The sequence below is a fragment of the Callospermophilus lateralis genome, chromosome 7 (assembly GCF_048772815.1).
Source record: "Callospermophilus lateralis isolate mCalLat2 chromosome 7, mCalLat2.hap1, whole genome shotgun sequence".
Lineage (NCBI taxonomy): Eukaryota > Metazoa > Chordata > Mammalia > Rodentia > Sciuridae > Callospermophilus > Callospermophilus lateralis.
The window spans coordinates 136,455,763-136,483,470 of NC_135311.1; the positions used below are offsets into that span (position 1 = coordinate 136,455,763).

At 43.9% G+C, this 27,708-nt stretch overlaps 1 protein-coding gene across 1 annotated transcript in view; it reads left to right on the forward strand.

Moving 5' to 3' along the window:
- The first annotated feature begins 490 nt into the window (after positions 1-490).
- The window catches only part of Mtor (mechanistic target of rapamycin kinase), a 117,133-nt gene continuing 89,915 nt past the window's right edge, over positions 491-27,708 (forward strand). Inside the window, exons 1-19 of the mRNA XM_076861302.1 lie at positions 491-583; positions 3,270-3,445; positions 3,964-4,072; positions 4,748-4,980; positions 5,632-5,832; positions 6,567-6,701; positions 10,066-10,341; positions 10,426-10,534; positions 13,552-13,738; positions 14,639-14,767; positions 15,488-15,732; positions 16,717-16,932; positions 17,257-17,462; positions 19,996-20,118; positions 20,898-20,987; positions 21,095-21,187; positions 21,858-21,992; positions 22,198-22,327; positions 23,945-24,195. Coding sequence (XP_076717417.1) covers positions 3,284-3,445; positions 3,964-4,072; positions 4,748-4,980; positions 5,632-5,832; positions 6,567-6,701; positions 10,066-10,341; positions 10,426-10,534; positions 13,552-13,738; positions 14,639-14,767; positions 15,488-15,732; positions 16,717-16,932; positions 17,257-17,462; positions 19,996-20,118; positions 20,898-20,987; positions 21,095-21,187; positions 21,858-21,992; positions 22,198-22,327; positions 23,945-24,195 — 3,030 coding nt within the window. The 5' untranslated portion in view covers positions 491-583; positions 3,270-3,283. The remainder of the gene's footprint in view (positions 584-3,269; positions 3,446-3,963; positions 4,073-4,747; positions 4,981-5,631; positions 5,833-6,566; positions 6,702-10,065; positions 10,342-10,425; positions 10,535-13,551; positions 13,739-14,638; positions 14,768-15,487; positions 15,733-16,716; positions 16,933-17,256; positions 17,463-19,995; positions 20,119-20,897; positions 20,988-21,094; positions 21,188-21,857; positions 21,993-22,197; positions 22,328-23,944; positions 24,196-27,708) is intronic.

Consider the following 27,708-nt stretch of genomic DNA (forward strand, 5'->3'; position numbering starts at 1 on the left):
TAAAAACATTTCCAAATGCACACTAAATTTAACAAAAATCACGAACCACTAAATAGAGCTAGTCCTGGGGCTGTACATCTGCTGCTGCAGTAATTAGAGGGCGCGTGCGACGCTCACACCCTCTCCTCAAGAATCACAGGGAGAGCGGTCGCGAACCCCCGCCACGGATCTTAGCCACCGGCTGATTCCACATCGCCACTGCCCCAAGCAGAGGGGAATCATAGTAGCGATGCACCGGAAGTGTGCGTGGAAGTGATAGACATCAACTCACCACCGATTGGTTCTCCCGAGTGAATCTAAACCACCTTTCGCCTGCCACTGGCCGCGTGGTTTGTCTATTTGAACAGTCCCCGCCCCCTGGAGAAGCCGGGTCCTGAAGCTTCACTTCTCCTTCATCACTATTGGTGTGTGCTTCAGTCTATCTTGTTTTTACGCCTTGCGATTGGTCTTTAGGGCTGGAAGGCCGCCCTCTCTCCCTCCCGGCGTAGAGGACAGCGGGGAAGGCGGGTGGTGGGGCCGGGGGCCCTGAGGCGGCGGTACGGGCGCTGGCGGCTGCAGCTAGGCCCTTGGCCGAAGCCGGGCGGTGAGTCTGGGGCCTGGCACCGACCCCTACGAGGCGGCGGAATGTCCAGACTCACCGCCAGCCTGGTCCGTGGGGTGGGGGGAGTCCGGGGAAGCCGCGCGTCTGGAACGTGGAGTCGCCTCAGTACCGGCCCCACGACTGGGACGCCACCTGACCCCCACCCCGCGAGGCGGTGCCCGTCCCCCCGGGTCCCCCAGGAGACCCCAGACCCTTCAGCCCGCCGTGCGTGCCAGGCGCCGAGAAGGCCGGCCATCAGTGAGCTCCGGCCCCGCCGCGGCGCCTTGGGGGTCTCCTTCCCGGTGGCAATCACCCGTTCCTCTGAGCCGCCCGCGAAGGGTGGACCCCGCCTCGGGGGCGCCGGCCTCACTGCAGCGCCGCGCACGCTTCCCCGGCTGAGCTGGGTGCCGAGCTGGGTGCCTTCCTGGGGCCGTCCTCGGCGTCAGCCTTCCAACGGGAACTCCCTTAAGCCCTGGAGTACCAGGACCCCTGAGGCGTTGGACTTGTACTTGCACTGAGTTCAGCCCGGAGCAAGGGCCTGGGGGCCTGGGACCCAAAAAGACACACTCCATCTTTCCTGGGAAGAGAAATTCCTTGTCGGCTTCCTTCCTTGTACACACACACACACAACCCGGGATCCTTAGGTTTCCTCTCCCCTAAGAGGAGGCGGTTTTTTCTACCGTGTTTTTCTCAGCGTTGTAGTATTTGAAAAGTGTTCACCAGTTATTCTTGGTTTTCTACTGTGCCTCACAGATTGATTCAAAAATGAGAATTTTGTGACCCGCATGGTGGAACACACTTGTATCCTTAGCTACTGGAGAGGCTGAGGCCACAGAATCGCAAGATCCAGGCCAGCCTGGGCAACTTAATGAAACAGTCCCAAGAAGTCTGGGGATGTAGCTCAGTGTTAAATGCCCATGGATTCAACCCCCAGTGCACACAAACACGCACAAAAAAAGAGAAACAGATTTTCTCATATAATCCAGGCATACTTGAGATAGGTCTGTGTTACTCTGATAGCAGTCAGGGCTGAGCCCCTTTATGGCCACTTTATTGTGGTTGTCTGACTATTTTTATTTCCCCTAGATTGTAAGCTCATCAAGGGAAGGAATAATACATAATTGAGGAATGAATGATCTTAAGAATTAATGTGAAGTAGGGTCATCCATTATAATCTGTAGGGGATTAGTTTCAGAACCCCTCTCCCCACACACAACTAAAATACCAAAATCTTGAGATGTCCAGGTCCCTCATATAAAATGGCATAGTTCTTGAATATAATCTACACACTGTCTTTTTGTATTTCTTGTATATTTAAATCCTCTCTAGATTACTTATATACTTAATACAATGTAAATGCTGTATAAATAGTTGTTATACTGTATTGTTTAGTGAATAATGGCAAGAAACAAAGTCCTATACGTTCAGTAGAGGGTTTTTCCTGAAGATTTTCTGTTGGTTGGATCCCCAGAGGTAGAACCCATGGATGTGGCCAGCAGACTATATTGTAATTCTGGTGGTTTCGTTGGTGTTTTTTGTGGTACTGGGAATACCTCAGACCCTTGTGCACTCTAGGCAAGCATTCTACCACTCAGCTACATCCACAGCCTTTTAAATTTTATTTTTAGACAGTGTCTCACTAAGTTGTGCAAACTGACTTCCACTTGCAATCCTCCTGCCTCAACCTCCTGAGTAGCCAGGATTACAGGTGTGTGCCATCACATGGAGCATTGAGCACTTCATGTGTTGTTGTGTCCGCCTCCCCCCCCCCCACCAGTTCTTGGGCCTTACTGGCCTTGCATTTGATAGGCAAGCACTCTACCACTGGACATACTCCAGCTCTGACTGTACTAGTATTATATAGAACTGTGCTGGCCACTGCAATAACCAGCAGTCTCACATGGCTAGAGAACACTTGAAATGTAACCCAAATCGAGAGATCCTTTTTCAAAATAAAATGGTTTGTAGCTCAGTGGTAGAGCACCCCTGGATTCAAACCCCAGTGGAGGGGGAATTTTTTTTTTTTAAAAAAAGCATGTTTAGATAGATTAATTTCACCTCTTTTTTGCCTTTTCAAATAGAGCTACTAGCAAACTTAAAATTATGTTTGTGGCTTATATCCTGTTTCTTCCGGACAGTGCTGGTATAGAATAAGAGTTTTCTCCCCTTATATTTAGCTCTTTTTAGAGGAAAGGGGCAGTTTTTATTATTCTTTCCCTACCTCCCTTCCTCTGATACTTGGCACTGTACCATGTACATAGCTACAATAATTGATAACTGATGATGATTAAGAACTTTCCATGTGCCCAGCACTGCTTGAAAACCTTTTTAACATGTATTAACTTATCCAATCCTCACCTCAACCTGTCAGTTAGGTACTATGATTCACTTGTTTTAGTTGAGGAAACAGGAATTTTAATTACCTTCCTAAAGGTATGACTTTGGAATGGACTTCAAACCCGGGCAGTCTAACTCTGTAGCCCACACTCTCATCCTCTCCAGTGCAGTGCTACTTTAAAACACCAATTGTTGAATGTAGGCTTTCTGAGTTTCTTGGTGAGATCTCCCGACCTTTGTAGAGCCCCCCAACTGACATGAGATGAGTGGAGATCTCTCTCAAGGCACTAGGGCTATGAATGAATGTATTGCAGTCATTTATCTGGAATATTGAAGGAAGCTTCTTCCCAAGGAACCTCAGGCAAGATGTTGGGAACCGGGCCTGCTGCCGCCACCACAGCCACCACCACGTCTAGCAATGTGAGCGTTCTGCAGCAGTTTGCCAGTGGCCTCAAGAGCCGGAATGAAGAGACCAGGGCCAAGGCTGCCAAGGAGCTCCAGCACTATGTCACCATGGAGCTTCGAGAGGTTGGTGGAGATTCTGAGTAAGGATTTTGTTTGGGGAGACCTGCTGCCTCTCCCGTGCAGAGAGTGTGCAGATTCCCTGTGGTGGTTGTACATTTCTGTGGTGGTTCATGTCTGTGGTCACAGTTCAGGAGTTAGCATAGATTCAGCTGTTTCTCTTTCCTTTCTCCCCAGTGCATGCCAGTTCCTCTGTTCTTTCCTTTTGATAACAGTGATTGGGATGGTTTGCAAAGTTGATCACACAGGGCTTTCTAAATAGAGGACAGACTTGAGGTCAGAGACTTGGAGTCCTGTTCATTCTTGTACCTGGTACAAGAATAGAGCTTCAGTATGCAGTTGTCACATAAACAGATAAATCATGAGTTTGGTTGCTGTACACTTTAAAACTATGGAAAGGGATAGTTGCTTTGTCTTTGGTTTGAACTATGCCTGGTGCCTCTCAGTTCCTTATCTTGAAATGCCAGCCTGCCACCACCATCACCATCAGAGAAACATTAGAAATTGTTCGTCTTCCTTTGCAGATGAGTCAAGAGGAGTCTACACGCTTCTATGATCAGCTGAACCATCATATCTTTGAATTGGTTTCCAGCTCAGATGCCAATGAGAGGAAAGGTGGCATCTTGGCCATTGGTAAGAATACTCACTACTACAATTAGGAATAAAGAGCCACTCACCTTCTTGTCCACTACATCCAATATCTACTAGAGGCTTTGTTTCATCTTTGTTTAAAGAATTTTAAGGAACCTCTTTTAGTGCACTTATGTGGGCATTAATTCTAGCAGCAGACCTGGGATGAAGGCAAAACAAGTATTTTTAGATGTGGAAACTGTCTCAGAACCATTAGTGACTTTTCTAGGACCAGCCAGTTTGCCAGAGATGAGCCTAGAACTAGCTGCCTTTCCATGCCCCAGCGTACCCTTTGCATGCCTTGCTGCTTCAGTAGAGCATGATTTGGCATAGTGGGATTCCCAAATGAAAAGTGGAATCAGGTACAGTTAATTAAAGGCAGGTCACTTTCAACTCCCAAGAATTGGTGTTTAATCCTCTGAGGAGTTATTCAGTCTCAGTTTGTTTTCCCTTTTTTCTTGGGAAAATAATTATGTATACTAAAATGAGATCATTTTACTTTAAGTTTCTGGCATGGATATCAAATCTGTTGGTTAAAATGAAAATATGCATCTTGACTATCTAGAAAGTTATTCAGAGTAAATGAAGGGTGTCTCTTTTATCCTCCAGTTCAGAGCCACATACATTCCTGGCCATCATGTATACCATCATCACCTTTTGCTGTCCTCTTTTTTCCAGCCAGCCTCATAGGAGTAGAAGGCGGGAATGCCACCCGAATTGGCAGATTTGCCAACTATCTTCGGAACCTCCTCCCCTCTAATGACCCAGTTGTCATGGAAATGGCATCCAAGGCCATTGGCCGCCTTGCCATGGCAGGGGATACTTTTACTGCTGAGTATGTGGAGTTTGAGGTGAAGCGAGCCCTGGAATGGCTGGGCGCTGATCGCAATGAGGGCCGGAGACATGCAGCTGTGAGTGCTTGCTGAGGAGTGGTGATGTTGTATTGGACCCTTGTTTCCTCCCGAGAATTGTCCCTTCCTGTGAGCTGGGATAGAGTATGTCTTTGAGAGGATCTAGTAGTGGGTATGGTGGGATTGGAAGGTCACTCAGATGCTTTCCAGGTGGCTCCCCCTTTAGGCAGCAGTACTATGTGAAGAGAACATGAATATGCACCCTGTTTGATTGTTGGCTTTGCCCCTTAAGAGCTCCAACTTGACAACCTCTGACCTTTAATTTCTTCCTCTGTAAAATGAATAATATCATTTGAAATGAAATGAACATTCAACAGGTTTATTCATTCAGTACTTATTTATTGAATGTGCTGTGTTCAGTCATGGTTCTAGGCTGTCAGTGTAGTGGTACAGAAAGCATGAAACACATTTGTCCTTGCAGAACTTACATTTGATTGTTACCAGCATTCTGTGTTTATAAGTAGCCTAGGGCAGTCAACACTGAGGTCTTTGATCAGTTTCATTTTGCCTCCTATGGCCCGAGGTTCCTGGCTAGAAGGGTAAAGCATCTCTTTTCCTTGGGTGTAGAGGCCCTACAGTGACAGGAGACTGTCCCAAGAAAATAAAACTCCTGATACAAATGAGAATTCTCAGTTTGCCCTTCTCTGCCAGGTCCTGGTTCTCCGTGAGCTGGCCATCAGTGTCCCCACCTTCTTCTTCCAACAAGTGCAACCCTTCTTTGATAACATTTTTGTGGCTGTGTGGGACCCCAAGCAGGCCATCCGTGAGGGAGCAGTTGCAGCTCTTCGTGCCTGTCTGATTCTCACCACCCAGCGGGAGCCAAAGGAGATGCAGAAACCACAGTGGTACCGGGTGAGGAGATGGTGCCCTTCCAGCCACTACCAAAGCATATTTACCTGGCAAATCCCCTGGCCTAAAAAGTAGCAACAGCCCCTGGCCACAGCAAATATCACATCAGTCTTGGCCTTCCATAGTTTTTTATGCTTAGTAGGCATGAGTAGTTACTTTATTATTGCATTGCATTAAAGCACAGATCTGCTAATAGCCACAGTATTATTTTATGCATCATGAAGAATGAAAATTGCCAAATAAACTGATTCAGTGCCTTCTTGTCAAAATTAAAAGATATCTCATTTCAGAGATGTTAGAATATGGAGAAATAAGTGTCTCAAAATTCATGAAATGTGGCTATACTAATTTAGAAGGTGTCCTATGCTGATGGCTGTTGCAAGAGAACTAACTGGTGAGGCAAGTGTGCCAGAAGGAGCTTTGGACACACCAGGACACCTGGGTTTCATTCTTGACTTTGCTGTGTGACCTTGGACAAACTACTTAATTCCTTTAATCCTGTGGGGTTTTTTGGTTTGTTTAGCTAGTAAATAGGGTTGACACTGGTATCTGCCTTGAGGACTTGTGAGGGTTGAAGCTAAATTAAAGAGATCTCAATAAGTCAGTATGGTCGATTCTGGCACAAGGCACTAGACAGTCACCTTAATACCTCCGAATCCCAGTATAGTTGGGCTGGGTCTGTATTCTTTCTAATTTTGGACACTGGGTTAATCAAGGCATTCTGTCTTGCTATATAGCACACGTTTGAAGAAGCAGAGAAGGGGTTTGATGAGACGTTGGCCAAAGAGAAGGGCATGAATCGGGATGATCGGATCCATGGCGCCTTACTGATCCTCAATGAGCTCGTCCGAATCAGCAGCATGGAGGGAGAGGTGAGAAGCGGCATGGGGTCCAGGCTCTCACGTGCCCTCTGGGAGCAAGAATCTGGAGAAACAGTAAACAAGATAATTTCAGATAGCAACAACTCCTATGGAACAAAACAAATAGGATAGAAAATAGCAGGGAATGGACTAAGTGAAGGTCAGGAAGGGGCCCCTGCAGTGGTGCCGTTCAAGTGTACCATGCACAAATGAGCCACCTTGTAGCTGGCTGAGGGACTGTGTTCCAGGCAGCAGCTGAGTTCCACACATCAGTGAAACAGAAAGAAATGTGGCTAGTACGTCGTGAACAAGGGGAAAGGAGGGAGGCAGAGGCCGACAGGAAGCAAGACCCAATTAATAGGCCTGTTCATTCCTGGTGAACTCGGCTTTTATTCTCCCCTGGGGGGTTGCATATTGGAGTTGTCACACAGAGAAGTTACGTGGTGTCATGCATTTCTAATAACCACTATCTGTGGGAATAAGCATGTGGAGAGGGAGGTGTGAAAAAGCAGGAGTGAGGTGTGTTGGGTTGAGGAGATGGTTTTAAAGTACAAGAATCTTACTAGGGAAATGGCCTCTGAGGGAAAAAAAAAAAAAAAAAACATGTTCCTGATGAGTGAACAAGAAAGGGAATAGAAATTCAGTCCACCGTGAGAAACCATTAGGAAGTCTTCAGAGCAGGCCTGTGGCACCCAGGTTTTTGTGGTTGGAGGTCACATTCTGAGCTGCTGTAGGAAGCTATAACAGTAGTCTGGGCAAGCTACATTGGTGGCTCCAACTAGGGGTGGTGGTGCAGATACTGAGAAGGTGGGATTCAGGATATATTTGGGAGATGGAGTTCCATGTTGAGACTTCCTGTGAGTATCTGCTGGAATTTCACCCAAGGGCTTCCTGCTTTAATAGACATAATTATTATTTAGAAATAGCTTTGTCTTGGGTATGGGGGCAGCCCACACAACAATAGGATGTGTCTGTCACATCCCCACTCCTCTGTAGACTGTATGACCCAGCAAGTTACTATACTCCTTTAGCCTTATTTTCCTTCCTTTTTTTTTTTTTTTTTTTTTTTTTTTTGTGTGTGTGTGTGTGTGTATGTGGTCTTGGGAATGATATCCAGGGGGCTCTACCACTAAGCTACATTCCCAGCCCTATTTATTTTCTTATTTTGAGACAGAGTCTTGCCAAGTGGCCTCAAACTTACAATCCTGGCTCTCAATCTCCTCATTTTTGACAGGGGCTCATACCTTCCCGTGGGACTCCTATGAGGTTTCTGATGACATGTGAAGTGCCCAACACAGCACCTGATATGTAGAGGGCATTCTACAAATAGCAGGACTAGGAGATTTCTCCACTCAAATTCAACGTGGTGCTTTCCACTGTAGTTCAGGCATTTCTAGGATCTTTGTTTCCTCTCAGTATAAGAGGACAATAGCACCTAACACATAAGGTTGTTGTCGTCAGACTTAAGTGAAATAGCTCTTGTGAAGGTGCTTAATTATAAAGTAGTACGCAAACATAAAGGTTCTAATTTCATGATTTGTGCACACATTTAACATATACCAAGTGAGCACCTAATGCATGCCAGCAACATTATGCCCTAAGAGCCAGAACACTGTAGCAGTGAATAATACATTACATTTCTAGCAGAGGAAGACAGAGTACCCAAATAAATAAAGATATATTGTGATGAGCGACATGGTAGTGAGCGCTATGGAGACCAGGAGGGAGAGAAGGGGAATAAAGAATGCTCAGATGGGTGTTTGAGCACAGTCATGAAGGCGATAAGCAGAAAGCCACTCCAGAGTCAGGGGAAGAGCGTTCCAGGGGACTGAGTCAGTTGGTACAAAGGCCCCAGGCAGGAGCGTGCTAGAGCATGTGGGAGCAGCAAATGCCCTAGGGCTGATCAGACCCAGTAGGAGAGAGGTGCTGGGAGATGGGGTCAGAGGAACAGCTGGGGCAGGGTGGGCGCAGATCACGTAGTGTCTTAGGAGGCCATTGAATGGACTTTGTATGCAGTGGGAAGCTACTGGGGATTTTGAGCAGTGGAATGATATTTAACTCATGTATCCAAAGAATCCCTTGGCCACTGCGTTGAGAATGGATTGTTGTAGGGCCAAGGTCAAGGGCTAAAGCCAGGCATCCAGTTAAGAGGGAACTGCAGCAATATTAATAGGGTTTTTTTTGCAACTCAGACCATAGTGGGAAGTATAGAAGTGCAAGAAGCAGCTGATATACTCATACATAGGTGGTGAATGGAGAAAGAAGAAAATCGTAGTGTTTGGCTTGAGCACCTTGAAGGAGGGAGTTGCTGTATCTGAGACAGGAAGACTGTGATGGGGGAATCAAGTTGGGAGGGAAAGTCAGGAGTTTGTTTTTCAGCATGTTAAGTTTGAGGTGCCTTGAGCATCTGAGTGAGATATCCAGTAGTTTTAGAGAGGGATGTGGGCAGGAGAAGCCGTTTGGGAATTGTCAGCATGCAGATGCCATTTCAAGTCATGAGGCTGAATGAGAAGCACAGAGGAACTAGCACAGTTGGAGAACATGGGGTCTGTGAACTTGAGATCAGTAGATGAAGACCCAAGGTAGTTTGAAAAGAAGCAGCCAGAGAAAGTGGAGAGCACAGAGAGTTTGGGGTCCAGGAAGCCAAGTGAAAAGGGGGTCTGGAGGAGGAGGAAATAACATTGAATCAAATGCTACAAATAAGTCACATGAGATAAAGACTGAGAAGTGGCCATTAGATTTAGTAGCATAAGAGTCATTGATGACCTTGATAAAAACAGTGGGCAGGATATCTGAACAATGCACATATGTTTGGGAAAGTTTGGAAGCTTAGAAAACCTTTTCATATTTTCGTCAGTTTGAGCAGTTGGAAAGTGAGTTGTTAAGCAACTAACTCAGCTTCACTAGTCAGCTTCTCCATACCTCCTGTGGACCAGGATTCCATGACAGCTACTAGCCTGAGTTTACACCTAGGTTTCTGGGGAGAAGAAAGAGACCAGAACATCCTTAGCAGGGTGCTAATATGAGCTGCCCATCACCTTTGCAGGGGGATCTTTGCTGTGATCTTAGGTCCATAATCACAGCTAAGCAGCCTTCCCAAAACTGGCAGGAAACCCTCGGAGTAAGAGCCCTGGGCAGCTGGTCCCCTATGGCTTCTTTGGTGTTCAATAAGTTCTGCTCTTTCACCTAAAATTGAACAAAATTGGTCCTCTGCAAAGTTGTGGAGGAAGTCATAATCCTAAAGATGAAGGGTGTCCACCCTCTGCTTTGGAGTTACATTTCAGAATTGGGTAAATGCGTTACCCTGTAGATAGCACGGTGCCCAGGTTGAATACCACTCACAGATAAAGGTGATTTTTTTTCCCCTTGTGTGTAGCGTCTAAGAGAAGAGATGGAAGAAATCACACAGCAGCAGCTGGTGCATGATAAGTACTGCAAGGACCTCCTGGGCTTTGGGACGAAGCCTCGCCACATTACCCCCTTCACTAGCTTCCAGGCTGTACAGCCCCAGCAGTCAAATGCCTTGGTGGGGCTGCTGGGATACAGCTCTCACCAAGGCCTCATGGGATTTGGGGCTTCCCCCAGCCCCGCTAAGTCCACCCTGGTGGAGAGTCGGTGCTGCAGAGACTTGATGGAGGAGAAGTTCGATCAGGTAAGTGGTGAGAGGACCTCTCCCTCTTCTTCTCAGCTCCATGCCTCACTTTCCTCTGCCAACCCCTTATGCTTCCTCTCTCAGGTGTGCCAGTGGGTGCTGAAATGCAGGAATAGCAAGAACTCGCTGATCCAAATGACAATCCTTAACTTGTTGCCCCGCTTGGCCGCATTCCGACCTTCTGCCTTCACAGGTGAGGCTGTCCGTGGAAGACATCATTGCCCATCTCAGGAAAAGCAAACAGAGGAGAGGTGATTCCCAAGTGTTACGTCTGCTTCTCACTGGAAACAGCGCCAGTGCAGGGGCTAGTGTCTGGTATCTTTGCCTCATGTTCAGTTTTCTGGTAATGTCTGAGGCAGCAGATACAGGAACTGTCAGAATGTGTAGGCAGAGAGGCAGCTCTAGGGCTAGGCAAGTTCCCACATGTGGAAGCCAACAAGTCCCTGAACTGACTTAAAGGAAACCAAAAGAAGGGCAGTTTCAGGTAATACCATGCAGTAGCAGCATGTCTATGAGGCAGGAAGGGGCTTGGTTACCTTCCTGCTTATGCCTCCAAGGTGGTCACTGAGCTGCCTCACTACTCTCAGAAAAAAAGGACTAGATGTTTCAAAGGCAGGTTCCACAGGCCATAGGCTATGGGTGTCCATGCTCCTGACTGTCCCTCAGTGGGCAGTGTGGATTCCTGGCTATGACTTCTGGCCCAGCTCAGATACTGGCTCCTGTGGGAGGCCTTCCTGAATCGCTGCAGCTGGAAATGTTACATTCCTTTTCCATTATATCCCTTAGCAATACATAGGCTTTAGCCTTAGTCCTGGGTGGATCCTGCCTTAGCCTTAACTGTGAGCTTTTGGACAGTTTATTTCAACTTCCTGGGCCTCCACTCCCTGGCTTATAAAATTCGAATAACAATCCTTGCCTCCCAAGATAAACAGGATGAGTGTCTGAGCACCTACTACAGTGCCTGGCAGAACAAGCTCCAATAATGGAAGCCATTATTATATTAATTACTGCCTCCTTGAGCTACTTCTAGTCCATTTTGGAAAGATGGTAGAAGTGCACAGATAATAACACTCCAGTCCTTGCCTTACTTCCTAGGGACTTAGTGAGTGTGAGACCATCTTTGCACTTCACCGTGGTTCATGTTGCCTATGCTTAGTAAGCATTCAGAACCAGGGGAAGGCCACCTGACCCTCAGCCTCTCTGTCCCAACATAGACTTATATGCTGCCCAACCCAAATGAAACTGTAGGAAAAGTCTAGCTACCAAGGTATTATACAGGCTGTGTTAAGTAGAACATGTTAGATCATGATGAAACAATCACGTAAAAAATCACTGAACCAGAGAAGTGATAAAATGAAAATCACCTGTGTTTTCTGTTCTTCCCACCTGACATCTGCATCCAGAAGTTCTTTTCTTTCTTAATGACCAGACACACTCCTGCTCAGTAGAGTTTTAAATGATCTTGGGTTCAGAGTCTACTTTAGAAGAAACTAATAACTAGGCCAAATTTGATCAAAGTCTGGCATGTTGTAGAATCAGTTATCCTGGTATGTTCAAAAGATTGCCTAGCAGCAGAATTCAAAGACTCATAGGGCCTCTGGTTTATTCTTTTGATGTGGGTTTGTTGTTTTATTAAATAATACCCAAAATATGTCAGTGAAATTCAATCCGGGCATTCCTCATTGCGTAAGTGCCACCTGTTTAAAACTTACAGTTGAGAAGTCATTGCTTGAACTCTCTGATGGTAAAAGCTTCAGAACTATAAAAGTACTCACTTAAGACCAGGTTGGACTCTCTTCAGTGTCAGACACCTAATCTCTTAGGGTGCTGCATCTGGAAAAGGAAGTTATACTCTTAATTTAAGCTCATTTCCTGTTAAAATGCTACCCCTGTATGTAAAGGGATAGTTTCCACATTGGTTTGGTCTGATTTGAGGGCTCTGTCAGCTTTGTCTTCTGTTTTGAACCTTCAGCATGTGTCCTTGATATTAGACCACAGTAGCTGTGGGAGAAGATGTTTCTTTTTAGAGGAAATGCGTGACATGTCCACGCAGTGTGGGAGTCTGGTGCGCTGACTGAAGGTGATTCTGGCAGCCCTTGGTCCCTTTGCCTTCTTGGTGGATATGTGGTCTTGCCTTGTCTGCCGTCATGTGTGCACCTGGTGCTCATAGTCAGGGTCAGCCTCAGTGGGAGAGAAACGGAAGAGAGGCAAGAACCAGAAATTTTAGCCTTCAGAGGGGACACGGCACTTCTTACCCAAGAATCACATACCTTTGCATGTAGACTTTATGAAATTTTAAACTTCAGTTTTTTATAAACTTAGTGAAAACACACATGACTTTTCAAATTGTAAACTAAAACTTATTCTATTACATATGATTATAGCAAAATTGCTAAGTAATAGCAAAGGATTTCCAGGCCAAAGCTGAGTGAAATGGCCTGCTAATTGCAAATAATATTGAATATAATTTTTAAATTTCAATATAATATAAAATAGTTTAGATGGAGAAATTATGTGATACTGTTTTGGAGACCTGCCTTTTTTTTTTCTTTACAATTAAAAGGAAAAACAAGGCTGGCATGGTGGTACATGCCTATAATCCCAGCAGCTTCGGAGGCTGAGGCAGGAGGATCATGAGTTCAAAGCCAGCCTCACCAACTTAGCAAGGTCCTAAGCAACTCAGTGAGATTCTATCTCTAAATAAGATATTTAGGGGCTGGGGATGTGGCTCATTGGGGCTGGGGATGTGGCTCAAGCGGTAGCGCACTTGCCTGGCATGCGTGCGGCCCGGGTTTGATCCTCAGCACGACATACAAAGATGTTGTGTCTGCCAAATACTAAAAAAATAAATATTAAAATTCTCTCTCTCTCCCTTCTTTCTCACTCTGTCTCACTCTTTCTTTTAAAAAAAAAAAAGATTTAAAAAGGGAGTGGGGATGTGGCTCAGTGGTTGAGTGCCCCTGAGTTCAAACTTCAGTAGCCCCTGCACATACACACAAAGGAAAACATCTTCTATTTCTAATATTTCTAAAAATGTGTTTGTGGTTTGATTATCAAGCATAAGCTTCCTCTCAGATTTGCCCTCTAAATTCTTATCTTTCCAGCAGTTTTTCCTAATTGATTCTTAAACCTGAGTACTCTCTGGGAACTCTGACTTGCACATGTAGACCTCTGACCTTGAGCCATCCACTCTTGTCTTTTCTTGCACAGATACCCAGTACCTCCAGGATACCATGAACCACGTCCTGAGCTGTGTCAAGAAGGAGAAGGAACGTACAGCTGCCTTCCAGGCCCTGGGACTGCTTTCTGTGGCTGTGAGGTCTGAGTTTAAAGTGTACTTGCCTCGGGTGCTGGACATCATCCGAGCAGCCCTGCCGCCTAAGGACTTTGCCCATAAGTAAGCATCTCTGTGATGATTTTACCTTCTGCACTCTTTGGTTGGGGAACAAGGATGCTTCATCCCAGGTCCACAGAGCTTAAGCCCATTCCATGCATCGTTTCACTGCAGGGAATTGCAGATTGTATTAAAAAATAGCCCTTTCTTAGTGGAATTCTAACCTTTTCCAAGTGAAATGACATATATGTAAATAATTGAAGAAGTTGAATATCCTGAGAACATGTTACTTGCCAACATTGTTTTCTATATTACTATTTACAAATTATCTAAGTTGGCTTTGCCCATGGCATTCAGGGGTCTTATTTTGATAGAAGAACTAAAGTGAGGAGTCTTTGAGTAGAACTGAAGAGAAACAGTATCTTTTTCCTTATCACTAAAAGAACCTCCTATAAATAAAATACTAGCAAAACTTTCAGCACCCTACCACATTGAAGCGCCATGGTCCCTTGGCTAAGGCCGGGAGTCATTGTTAATAGGGTTGTGTCTCTTCCCTTTATTTTTGGCAAGGATTGTTCTGGTGAATTATTAAGTTCCACTCATTCCCAAGCCCAGTTTTCTCATCACAGGGAGAAGAACTTCTTTCGATATGATGGCTATCCCTGCCCTGAATAGTTTGCTTCCTGAATAGGTACCTTGGTCAGCACCCACATGATGCCTCTGAATGTAGATAAGGGGCTCCTTCCTTAAGGCGCTTAAATGCCCTCTGCTGGATTGTTGTCATAAATGGTTAAATCCACAGTGACTACAATATGATGGGCCCCCTCAAATTGTGAGCAAACAATCTGCACACCCATGTGTGGTGGCCCTGCCTGAGTAACTTGCCCTTGCCACAAAGTGCTTTTGAGGTGGGACATCACAAAATGTCATTGTGACTGAACTAGCCATTCTTTTTCTCTGTAGGAGGCAGAAAGCAATACAGGTGGATGCCACAGTGTTCACGTGCATCAGCATGCTGGCACGAGCAATGGGACCAGGCATCCAGCAGGACATCAAGGAGCTGTTGGAGCCCATGCTGGCAGTGGGGCTGAGGTAGGTGTTGGAAACTTGAGCCCTTCCTGCCTTAGTTAGCGAGAGGCCTGGCTCATGGTGTCAGGACTGCACTGGAAAGACATGGCATGATTGTTGCATATTGGTTTGGATAAGCAGGAGTGCTCAGATTAGACACGGGCTAGTTTGGATTCTAGTTTGACTAGAGTTGAATCACTAGCTAGCTAAGCAATCTTGATTAAGTTACTTATTTGAGCCTCTGTTTTCTCATCTGAAAAATGAATATAGTAGTAGTTACTATTGTGCAGGGTGGTTGTGGGGATTGAGTCAATAGAGTTCATAATGGCCATTCTTAACACACTACCTGGCTTATCGGAACCACCCAGTAAATATTTGTAGCTGTTGTTTTAAGTTATTGAGCAAATTGGATAAGCTCTCTTTTTACTTTTCTTCATCTATAAAATAAGGATGATGTCTTAATCTCCTTCCCCATTTGCTTATTGAGACTTGGTCTTCTGTGGTGGCTGAATTATTTTAACAAGTTCTCCTGTGATGAAGACCAGAAACCCATAGATTTTTCTGAAATCTAAGACCAGGCCAAGAGAATTCAGCACATTTACTCTATTTTATAACATCCTTTCTACTTGGAGACCAACCAGTGATGGGGCCTGATCCCTTGGCTTGGCAGGAAGGGCTGTTTCTACCAAGAACTGATAGAACGTCATGTGCCCAATCCCTTATTACTGGTTTCCTTCCCCTTAGCCCTGCTCTCACTGCTGTGCTCTATGACCTGAGCCGCCAGATTCCACAACTGAAGAAGGACATTCAGGACGGGCTACTGAAGATGTTATCTCTGGTTCTTATGCACAAACCCCTCCGGCACCCGGGCATGCCCAAGGGCCTGGCTCATCAGCTGGCCTCTCCTGGCCTCACCACCCTCCCTGAGGCCAGTGATGTGGGCAGCATCACTCTTGCCCTCCGAACCCTTGGCAGCTTTGAGTTTGAAGGTAAGAAATGCAGTGACTCTTGCCCAGGCAAGGATCGATGCCAGGAATCTGAGAAAGGGATAAAGCTGCCTATCATTCCTGGATTTTGCCAAGGTCTTCCACTTGCTGATTCTGTAGCAGCTTCTCCTTCCCAGGATCTGTCCATGTACCATTAATACCTACTGTTTTCTTCTTTGTCCCATACTGTGTTGGGGGGTAGATTGATCCAAGGAAATAATGCTTCAGAAATGGAAAAATCAGAGATGGAACCCCTTACCTCCTCACCTTCCCACTTCCACGGAACTGAAATATTTATGCTTGAAAATGTATGAGCAGGGGCTTTAGGTGTTTGTTCCTGTGGTAGTATGATTTCCAAGAATGCTATACTATGTAGTTCAGTTTGGAATTCGAAGCTGCAGATAAATCCACATTAATACCTAGAGAGAAAGCTTTTTGGAGGAAAAATGGATACTTGCAAAATTTCAGATCATGTAGGGAAGGCTTATCAGGGCTATAGAGAGACAAGGAGTATAGAAAACCTAAGTCCCCTGTCTTGAGACTAATGGCCAGCTGTGGCTTCCCATCATGGCTCCCCCATGTAACATTCACTGACACCCACCATAATTTCTTTCTAATGAATAAAATGGGCTGAATTTAAACCTAGCCTATTCCCTTTTTGATGTTCAAATCTGGGAACTAAATAGACAAGATAATCTTGATCAAAATGTTTTTGCCCCCTCTGGAAGTGGAAGAGTTTGAGTCAGGATATTTTTTGGAAGGACTACAGGAAGGATTAGAGCTGGGGCACCTTCTCTCTCCTTCTCCACCTCTCCTGCCTTTCTGCTGACTGGAAACCAGGGAAGAGTTCTGAGCCAGGCTTATTGATTAACACCTTGTGCAACATGAAATGAGTCGCCACAAAATGGAAAGTGCAGCTAACAAATTGCAGACCTACCTGTCAAAGTAGCAGTGCTTACTCTATTTTCTGTCTGCTTTTCTATCCAGGCCACTCCCTGACCCAGTTTGTCCGCCACTGTGCGGATCATTTCCTGAACAGTGAGCACAAGGAGATCCGCATGGAAGCTGCCCGCACGTGCTCCCGCCTGCTCACGCCCTCCATCCACCTTGTCAGTGGCCATGCTCATGTGGTCAGCCAGACTGCTGTGCAGGTGGTGGCAGATGTGCTCAGCAAACTGCTCGTGGTTGGAATCACAGATCCTGGTAAAGTTTACGATAAAAGCAGTCTGGGAGATTCAAAAGCTGGGGCAGTTGGAAGTTGCTGGTTTTATTACATGGCCTCTCTGGAGAACTGCAGCAGGTGATGTTCAGATTTTTCCCTGTGAAGGCATAAGGCTTGGCTGTTACAGCCTGTTGATATAAGATAATCTGCCTTTGATTCCTTTACTCCTAAGGAGAGAAAAGAATAGCAGTAGGTTAGATGAGAGCAGTTTGTCCAGAGTCCGCCCCCTAGGCTGATGGCAGTGGAAGTAGAAGCTGGGAAATGGAATGGTGAAGAGGGGTTCAAAGGCTTAATTACTCTTGCAGACCCTGACATCCGCTACTGCGTCTTGGCATCCCTGGATGAGCGCTTTGATGCACACCTTGCCCAGGCAGAGAATTTGCAGGCCCTGTTTGTAGCCCTAAATGACCAGGTGTTTGAAATCCGGGAGCTGGCCATCTGCACTGTGGGCCGACTCAGTAGCATGAACCCTGCCTTCGTCATGCCTTTCCTGCGAAAGATGCTCATCCAGGTAATGGGGGTGACAGACTTACAGGCAGTGGAGAGTGAGAGCTGCTTAGGGAAGAAGCATGGAGGACAAAGAGGGGGAAAAGTGGAGATAACTGGTAAAGCCACATTTGACTCAGGAGTTCCTTATTTCCTAGCTTTGTTATTATAATTCTAGTGCTTTTTACCTCATGAGCCTCTTGTCAGTGTGACTCCAGAGTGCATCTTAGTTCCAGGATAATCTCTCATGTGGCTCTTTCTTCCTGGCAGTCATCAGTGATCCCCTGTCTCGGTGCTCTTCATGCACTCACTCATCTGCTGCGGCTGGTGGAGTCCACTGGTACCTTCCCGTCTGTTCTACAACTTTTCTTGCTGATGCCAGGTCAAGCACAGAGGTCATTGTTCTTAAAAATAACATGTGGGCATGGTTCCAACACCTTTTCAGTGGCCATTGCCTTTGGACTGGGGGTCCCTGGCTTTTATTCTTAAATAATGTGAGTTGCCAAGCTACACAGCTTAGACTACAGCCTGCAGGAGTTTCAGACTGGCGTAACTACTAGATCAGGCAGAATTTTCAATTCCTGCTGAAACCTGGCTCTTCAATTTTTTTAAAAAATATTTTTAGGTGTAGATGAATACAATGCCTTTATTTTGTTTATTTAGTTTTTTTGTGTTTTTTTATTTTAATGTGGTGCTGTGCATCAAACCCAGTGCTTCACGCATGTTAGACAAGCGCTCTACCTCTGAGCCACAACCCTAGCTCCTGGCTTTTCAATTTTTGTCTTCAGTTACCAAGGAAGCTCTCTGTGAGTGATACCTGGTCCAGTCCTTCCTGCCCCAAATTACTTCCACCTACCTCTTCCCGGTCTTTTATGTCACTCACCCAGTCATTTCCTACCTCCCACCTTCACCCTGTCCCCACCTCGCCCTCTGCTTCCTGATCCTACCCCAGGCTTCTTTTGAAATGTTTGCTTTTTGTAACATACAAAGGACTTAAACAGAAAATCATTAATATATGTAACTCTAGACCCTGGAGAAATGTCATTTATTCACAATTTGTCACGATTTGTCACTTTTACAACCACAGTAAAAGGGGTTGTAAATTATATCATCAATCAATGAATTAGGAAATTGTAATTATGTTGGCATCTCTGTGTTTAGCCTAGTGATTTATCCCTTTAACTGCTGCCCTTGTTAGGATTGCCTGTCATGTTAAGTCTTTGTAAGATACTAAAGCTTTGTAAGGAAAAGAAGTCGTCGCTGAGCCTGCCAGCTCGTATTGCATTCAGCAAGTTTGGAAATATCTCCTAATGAGAAAATAGCATGTTGTTCATTCAGCAAGACTTTATGAAGCACCTGCTGTATCCTGGGTCCTACTGGATTCTGGCAGGATATCTGTGAGCCACCCAGTCATGGCTTCTGCCCTCTTGAGACTAACAGTTCTCAGGCCATCTCAGTTTTCTCCTATTGGAGAATGGGAAGCTCTATTGAATGAAGGTACCGATTTTAACCCTTAAAGATTCAAAATTTTAAAAATACATGTTTTTTTTTTTTTTAACTTCAGTATAGATTTTCCAAAATTAAATTGTACGTGTTCATGCTTGGTCAGTGCTAGCTTTTTCTTAAGGTCTTGGTCATCAGGTTGCAACAAGCTCCCTGGCTCTATTCTGCCCTGCCCACAGGGTTGTGCTTTGCTCCTCAGGGCACATTTCCTTGAGCCGGCCATCTCTTTTTGTTGTCATGGGTCTGTTCTTGGTATCTCCATTTTCTGCTGCTGTCTGCTGTGACTGGGAAAAAAACAGGCTGTCATGGGGATCCAGAGATCGGGGTTATTAAACCAATAACCTCAGACAATGAGATTCTTCTGGGTAGTAGTAGAGTTAACCGGGGCTTTGATATTTCTTTCCTCACTGCTCAGAGATTTCCTTCTGACAACTTCAGCTATCCATAAGTCAGTCTGTATCAAGTTGTAGCCACCTGTACTGCTGTGAGCATGATGTTCTGGTGCCTTGTGTTTTAAGGATGTCAATGAGAACAAACATGTCACTTCTATTCAGTAAGGCTCAAGGGGGTCCCATTGATGTAATTTCTAACTCTTGGATTTATTTAGATGTGCTTAAGACAGATATGGAATATTAACATTTCTCTCATCATCATAAGCTATTCTGTTCTTTGATTCCTTTGTCATTATTTATAGGCCCTTTTACTGATTTACTTTTTAGACAAAGATTTTTTTCCCAAGGAGCCCTCTCTTCAGTCCTCGTTTCTGCAAACCCTAATCACAGCTCTCTCTGCTGCACTGTTAAGAGAGGACTGTGGGACTTAAGTACTGTGATGGAAGGAGCAGGGGCAGCATTCAAATCATGTTTCTCCAATCGTAGCTGTATCCCAAGGCTACTATGTCAGCTGCAGAGAAGTCCTTTGTTGGGTATCTGGCAGTGATTTAATCCACTGTGGAGACCTGGTTTCTTTCTCCCCTGCCCTGCCACGTTTTCCCTAGTAATGCACAGTTCTTCTCTGTAATGTCCTCTACCATAGTAAGCCTTTCTTTCCCATAGATTTTGACAGAGCTGGAGCACAGTGGCATTGGGAGAATCAAAGAACAGAGTGCCCGCATGCTGGGGCACCTGGTCTCCAATGCCCCCCGACTCATCCGCCCCTACATGGAGCCTATTCTGAAGGTAATGCACAAAAGACAGCAAGATAGACACTTCTCCTGATTGGGATAGCGTGGGAGTGTTTTGGTGCTAGCTGGTACACTGAACAAAGGAGATCATGTCATTGTTCCCAGGCTTGGGGACAAGGACCACCTCAAGTATCTTCAGTTAAAGAGTACCAAGAATCTCACCAGTTATAGAAAAATTCTCATCTTATAAGGTATAAGATATGATGCTTCAGGTACCTCGTCAAATGTGCTTGGAAAGGAGTTGGACAGCTGCCTGAAATAGTCTCCCCAACGTGAAGAAAAATGAGATTTAAAACTTGAAACAACCTTCAAATCTGAATGCATTAGAGTTATGTGAAGTTTTTCTTTTGTTTTATTCTTGTTTTGTTTTGCTTTTGTGGTGCTGGGGATTGAACCCAGGGCCTTTTGCATGTGGGGCAAGCACTCTACCAACTGAGCTATATCTGCAATCCTGTTTTGTTTCATTCTTTTTCTTTTAATAATACCTGTTCATCTGGATAAATGATCAGAGATAGAGCTGAGAGGAGACATGGAGATGTTTTTAAATCATGGTGTTTCCCAGCTTTCTCAGATGTTAGACTTGTACCTGATAAGGAGAAAAGTTAGGGAATCCAAAGAAAAGTTGGGAATCCAGAAGATCCTAGATTCATAAAGCCTAGACATAATTTGACTGAAATGACCTCTTGGGTGAATTTTACTTATGTAAAAATATATATATATATATTTCTTTTAGATTCTATCGTGTAATCATATTTTCCTACCTTCTTTCTATAGGCTTTAATTTTGAAACTGAAAGATCCGGACCCTGATCCAAACCCAGGGGTGATCAATAACGTCTTGGCCACTATAGGAGAATTGGCTCAGGTGAGATGACAACCACTTTTTTTACACTGTGGAAGGGAATATTTAACCTCTGAGGAAGTCAAAATCCTTTTTAATGTGTAATTTCTACTTCCCTCTTTATTTTGCAGGTCAGTGGCCTAGAAATGAGGAAGTGGGTGGATGAACTTTTTATCATCATCATGGACATGCTCCAGGACTCCTCTCTGTTGGCCAAAAGGCAGGTGAGCACTACACTTCCTGTTGGAGCAGGGAAGACCCCCCCACCCCCACCCCCGGGGCCAGTGACCTTGCTTCTCTTTATTCACCTCCATTTCTCCATCCAGTGCCTACCTAGCACAGAATTGGATATATAGTAGACATTTGATGATATTTGTTGAATAAGTAAAAATTTTTGAAAAATACTTGGAGCTAGAATTACAGTCATCCTGACCTGCAACCCCTTTCAGCATTAGTGATGAGCAGCACCATTTCCCCTGTGCCAAGGAGAATGTAGTTCTGTTATCAGAGCCTCAGCTCCTGAAGGAGAAACAAAGCCTTGGCCACAGGCTGTAGTTCAGACAGCTTCAAATAACCCTCCCATCATTTGAGCTTATTAGATGACTAGATTAAAATCTAAAATAACCTTAATTTCCTTTTGAATCACTTATAAATCATGTGGGATATGAAAGAACTCTGTTTCCTTTAAGAGAGTTGAGAGTATTTATCTTTTGATATAGTGATTGTGTTTGTACTTGAACAGCCATGTTTTTATGCCCTCTCAGGATTTCTGTTCACAGTGTCTCTTCTAGAAACTTTTTTCTTATAATAGGCTCTAACAATCCTGATATGAAGAGTATGACTATGCTTTCTATTCTTTGATTCAATGAACCAAGTGATCTTTTGCCCTTCCAGGTGGCTCTGTGGACCCTGGGGCAATTAGTAGCCAGCACTGGCTATGTGGTGGAGCCCTACAGGAAGTACCCCACCTTGCTTGAGGTGCTGCTGAATTTTCTGAAGACCGAACAGAACCAGGGCACAAGGAGAGAGGTAAGAAACATGGGAACCTGGTCTTAGGAGGCTTTGCTAGGACTGTGGAGAGAGAAGCAGTAGGATCAGACTTCCTATCCTTCTCCATTTTGATCATGAACGTGTGCATTTTGGTTTATGAATTAGGGATTTTGGAACTTGAGAGGAATATTTGTGAAAGCTGTGGTATCAGATGTTGTGGTGAATGTTTTCTTTTCCTATTTAGGCTATCCGTGTGTTAGGGCTTTTAGGGGCTTTGGATCCCTACAAGCACAAAGTGAACATCGGCATGATTGACCAGTCCCGGGACGCGTCTGCAGTCAGCCTGTCAGAATCCAAGTCAAGTCAGGATTCCTGTAAGTTGGGGGGCTGTGAACGATCTGCCACATTCTGACTCAAGAAGCCCTTACTGGTCATTTTTAGAGAGAGACTTGGCCCAGATACTGAAATGATAGCACATTTTTAGAGCAACCACAACCCAGGGCTCTCAGTGGTAGAGCGCTCACGTAGCACATGCGAGGCCCTGGGTTCCATCTTCAGCACCACATAAAAATAAATAAATAAAACAAAGGTATTGTGTCCAATTACAACTAAAAAATTAATGATTAAAAAAAAATGAAAAGTCCACGGTTTCCTGTTTTTCAGTGGGCTGGGGATACCACTCACAGTGTGGCCAGAGTCCCCTCGTCTGTCCAGATTTCTTTCCAGTGGTTAACAGGCTTAGTGAGGCTCTCTGTACTCCTTTCTTGGTACCAATGAGTGGGATAGGAATTATCACCCCATCACTTCTGTTCATCTCTTACTCTTTTGTTAGTGCCTCTCTGGGGTTCTTTGTTATTTTCGCACCCAAGGAAGAAAATGATAGACTTCATTCTCCCATCAGATGCAAGGCCGAGGGCATAGAAAAACTAGTAGCAAATAGAAATCCATGAAAGGTTTGGCTCTTGAGCCCTATTGCCTTTGACAAGTAGCCCAAGAGAATGGGGTCAGGGGTGGGACACAGGATAGTTTTCTAGACTTGGCCCACTGTCTATCAGGGCAGACCTGTTCCTGAAAATCAAGATTCATACTAACTGTCCCAACTATTCCAGCTGAGTATTATTTTCCTAAAATAAAGTAATTTATTTCTAAACACTATAGGTAGGATCATATTGTTTCCAATTCCTTCTTCCTTCTAGATATTAGAAAAGTGTACTTTTGATGTTATCTTGTTAGATCACCACTGTTGAGAGCAAAGCTTGAGCCTGGGGGTAGTACACACCTGTAATCCCAGTGACCAGGAGGCTTAGGCAGGAGGGTCACAAGTTTGAGGCTAGACTGAGCAACTTAATGAGACCCTATTTCAAAACAAAAAATAAAAAGGGCTGGTGATATAGCTAGTGGTAGAGTGCCTGTGGTTTCCTTCCCCAGTACCAGAAAGAAAGTGAAGAACACAGCTGCAGCCACATCCTTCTCTCCACCTGGTTCAGTTCTCACCCTTGCTGCATGTTAATACCCTGGGCAGAGTGCTTGGAATCTTTGCTGTTCAGGTCAGGGAGCATTTTCCTGTTAACTTGTCTGAATTCCCTAGAGGGGTCAGGCAGCTGTGGAACAGATGGGCTTGCCTAATTTAATTATCTTTACTTTCATTTGTGTGAATAATTGTTTTTATTGATGACTTTAGCTTTGAGGTTGTGAACGGTAATGGTAAGAAGAGTTAAACAGCAATATTTAAAAACCCCATCATGTGCTGTTTTAGGCTTTGGTGGTATGGGTAATAGCAGGTCCCTGATGGTGACAGGGTCTCACGGAGTCGCTGCTCATCACTTCCTAACAGACCCTGTATTCCCAGTGGTGTTACTACAATATACCCAGGAAAATAATAGGAATGCTAATGTTTTTGAGGAGGTTTTAGTTTACTGTTAGCCCTGTTCTGCTTGAAGTTAAAGTCATGTCACCGATAGCTTATGGTTCTCTTTGTCATTTTGTCCCAGCGGACTATAGCACCAGTGAAATGCTGGTCAACATGGGAAACCTGCCTCTGGACGAGTTCTACCCAGCTGTGTCCATGGTGGCCCTGATGCGGATCTTCCGAGACCAGTCCCTCTCTCACCATCACACCATGGTTGTCCAGGCCATCACCTTCATCTTCAAGTCCCTGGGGCTCAAGTGTGTGCAGTTTCTGCCCCAAGTCATGCCCACATTCCTTAATGTCATCCGGGTCTGTGACGGGGCCATCCGGGAAGTAAGTACCCCAAACCCCACTCTGCTCTCTGCCCTGCCACACATGCACAGATTGTCTGTGTCTCGGGTTCCTAGCACTGCGTTTGGCTTGCTGGGGCCTGTTGCCATTCCTTCTCTTAACTTCTGACACTTGATTGTATAGTCAGCTCAGTCCAGTTTCCTGGTCTGTCCTCTCAGGATAGCTGAAGAAGCACGGTCTTGTGGGGAAGAGGGACAGTGTTGTTCTAGAGTTCAGTCCAGTTGTGAAATATTTCACAGTCTGGATTTCTGGTAGCTTCTTCATGAATAGACTTAAGTCTCACATTTTTAGTGAAAATCCTACATGAGGGAAGTCACATATGTCATACTGGATCTCATAATGTCAGTGGTCTAGTTATTGCCCATTCTAAGTTTCAGCACTTGATTAAGTTGGTATCTACCAGACTCCTCTATTATAAAATTAACTTTTTTCCTTTGTCATTGATAATTACCCATGGGATTTCACTTTGAGATGATGTGACTGTGCTGTTCCTCAACTACCTTTCACCCAGTGATTTTAGTGTTTGTTGATACCCTTGCTTAAATCAGTTCCTGAAGTGCTAGTTGCAAAATCACGTCTCTCCAGCTCTGCCATCCCTTCCACTGGTCTTAGCTGGCATTTTTCTGTAAAGATGACCCCACCACCACCACTTTCTTTGTCTCAACCACAGAAAGTGCAGAGTGGCTACTTGATTACTATACCCATACCATTAGCAACAACAACCTGCAATTAGTAGTTTAATCTGTAAAGTTCAAATTGGCTTTGCAGTTCCTGCTCTTCTTAGATTATACTAAGAATATACAGAGTACTGTGCTTAAAAGATATTTGAATTAATTATTTTTCCTCTGTGATCATATTACCAATTTGATATACATTTAAAGGAGATAGTAGTCTTTTTATTTTGGTACTGGGGATTGAACTCAGGGGCACTCCACCACTGAGCCACATTCCCAGCCCTATTTTGTGTTTTATTTAGAGACAAGGTCTCACTGAGTTGCTTAATGCCTAGCTTTTGTTGAGGCTGGTGATCCTCGTGTCTCAGCCTCCTGAGCTGCTGGGATTATAGGCATGCGCCACTGCACCTGGCTGAAAGTGTTTTTTTAAACTTTGTGTTTGGAGTTTAGAAGTGCCTTTTTTTTTTTCTCCTGGAAACAAGGTTTAACTGTGCTGCCCAGATTGGTCTCAAACTCCTGCCTTGGCCTCCCAAATAGTTGAGACTACAGATGCAAACCACCATGCTCGGCTTGCAATTTATTTTTAAATATTGTATTACAACTATCAAATTATTGAATGGTTTTGTTTCTATTTTTTTATTATTATTTTTATGTTTTGTAGTTATAGATGGACAAAATACCTTTATTTTATTTCATTTGTTTATTTTTTTATGTGGTGCTGAGGAACCTCACACATGCTAGGCAAGCACTCTATAACTGAGCTACAGCCCCAGCCCCTGTTTTTGTTTTAGTTTATGGTACTAGGCACAGAACCCAAAGACACTCCACCACTGAGCTACAACCCCAGCCCTTCTTCCTTTTTAGAAATAGAATTTCACTAAATCTCCAAGGCAACCTTTAATCCTCGTGCCTCAGCCTCCTGAGTCATTGAGATTATAGGTGTGCACCACTGTACCCACCTGACCTCATTAAATTCTTGTTAATTCTAACAATTCACTCATAGATTCTCCCAAATTTTTACTCTAGATAATCATATAGTCTGAAAAAACAAAGGAAGGAAAAGAAACAGGGAGAAGGGGTAGTTTGGTTGTTTTCATTTTAATTAGTAAATCATTTATCACTTTTCCTTATGCATTCCTCAGACCTCTGCTGCACTGTTGATTAGATGTGGTGCTAGTGGAAATCTTGAACCTTGTTTCTTATTTGAACCCAGGGATACTTAACAGGACACTTGATAAACTTTCACCTCTACGTATACTATTTGCTGCAGGATTTAGGTAGATGGCCTTATATGGGTTATAAGTTTTTCTTCATAGTCTTAGTTTGTCAAAGAGTTTTTATCATAAATAGATATTGAATTTACTAAATGCCTTTAATTAATGTTTTAGTTGTAGATAGACACAATACCTTTATTTATTTATTTTTATTTACTTTTATGTGGTGTTGAAGATCAAACCTAGTGCCTCACACGTGGTAGGCAAGTGCCCTACATCTGAGCTATACCCCCAGCCTCTCAAATGCCTTTTCTCTATCTATTTGCAATGATGATCATTTGGTTTTTCTCTTTCAGTGTGTTAATATGTTGCATTACATCGATATATGTTTGATGTTGAAGCATTCCACCAAGGTTATGATATATATTTTAACATATTGATTTTATGTCTGATATTTAGTTTAGAATTTTTGCACCTATGTTCTTGAATAGAATTTTTTTTTTTCTGTGCTGAGGATTCCCAACCCTTTTTTAAATTTTCTTTTGAGAGAGTGTCCATAGATGCCCAGATTGGCCTCAACCTTGTCATTCTTCTGCCTCAGCCTCTGAGTAGCTGGGATTGATTGCAGGAGTGCACCACCTTGCCTGGCTTGTTTTTAAACTATAGATTCAGAGATCTATTTAACTTTTCATGTTTTTTTTTTCTTGTAGAAATTTTTGATACAGTTTGGTCACGTATTTCTAGGAAACTTAATTTTCTCTAAATGAGAAAATTTATTGTCATGACATCATTTGCTCTTTTTTTTTTTTTTTTTTGGTACTGGGGATTGAACCCAGGGATACTTAATTATTAGGCACATCACCAGCCCTTTTTTAATTTTGAAACAGGGTGTCACTGGAATTTGCAATCCTCCTGCCTCAGCATCCAGAGTCACTGGAATTATAGGTGTCACTCTTATATCTTATAATTGCTTCTTAGAAATTTGTCTTAGTATTTTTTATTTTTCAGAGAAAAAACTTTGCCTTTATTAATTTTATCTCTTGTATCTTCATTTTCTATTTAATTAATCTGCTCTTTATTATTACTTTCTTCTTTTTCTGCTTTTTTTAATTTTTTTTTTTTTTTAATTTTTTTTGTGGTGCTGGGGATTGAACCTAGGACTTTGTACATATGAGGCAAGCACTCTACCAGCTGAGCTATATCCTCAGACCTTTTATATTTTATTTTGAGAGAGGGCCTGGTTAAATTGCTTTGGACCTCGCTAAGTTGCTGAGGCTCTCTTTGAACTCCGTAATACTCTTGCCTCAGCCTCCCAAGCCGCTGGAATTACAGGCATGCGCCACCATGTGTGGCCCCTTTTTTTTTTTCTTTTTAAGAAAAATTCTTGTGTTGGAATTCTAGGTCATTAATTGTCAATCTTATTTTCTAATGCAATTTGTTTGGATTATAAACTTCAAGTATTACTTAGCTGCATTCCAAAAACATTTTTAAACTTTACTAAGATAAAATTTACATATCATAAAATTCACCCTTGTTAAATATAAAATTCACATTCTTAGTGTATTTATAAAGTTAAGCAATCATCACACAGTCTAATTTTTGCCACA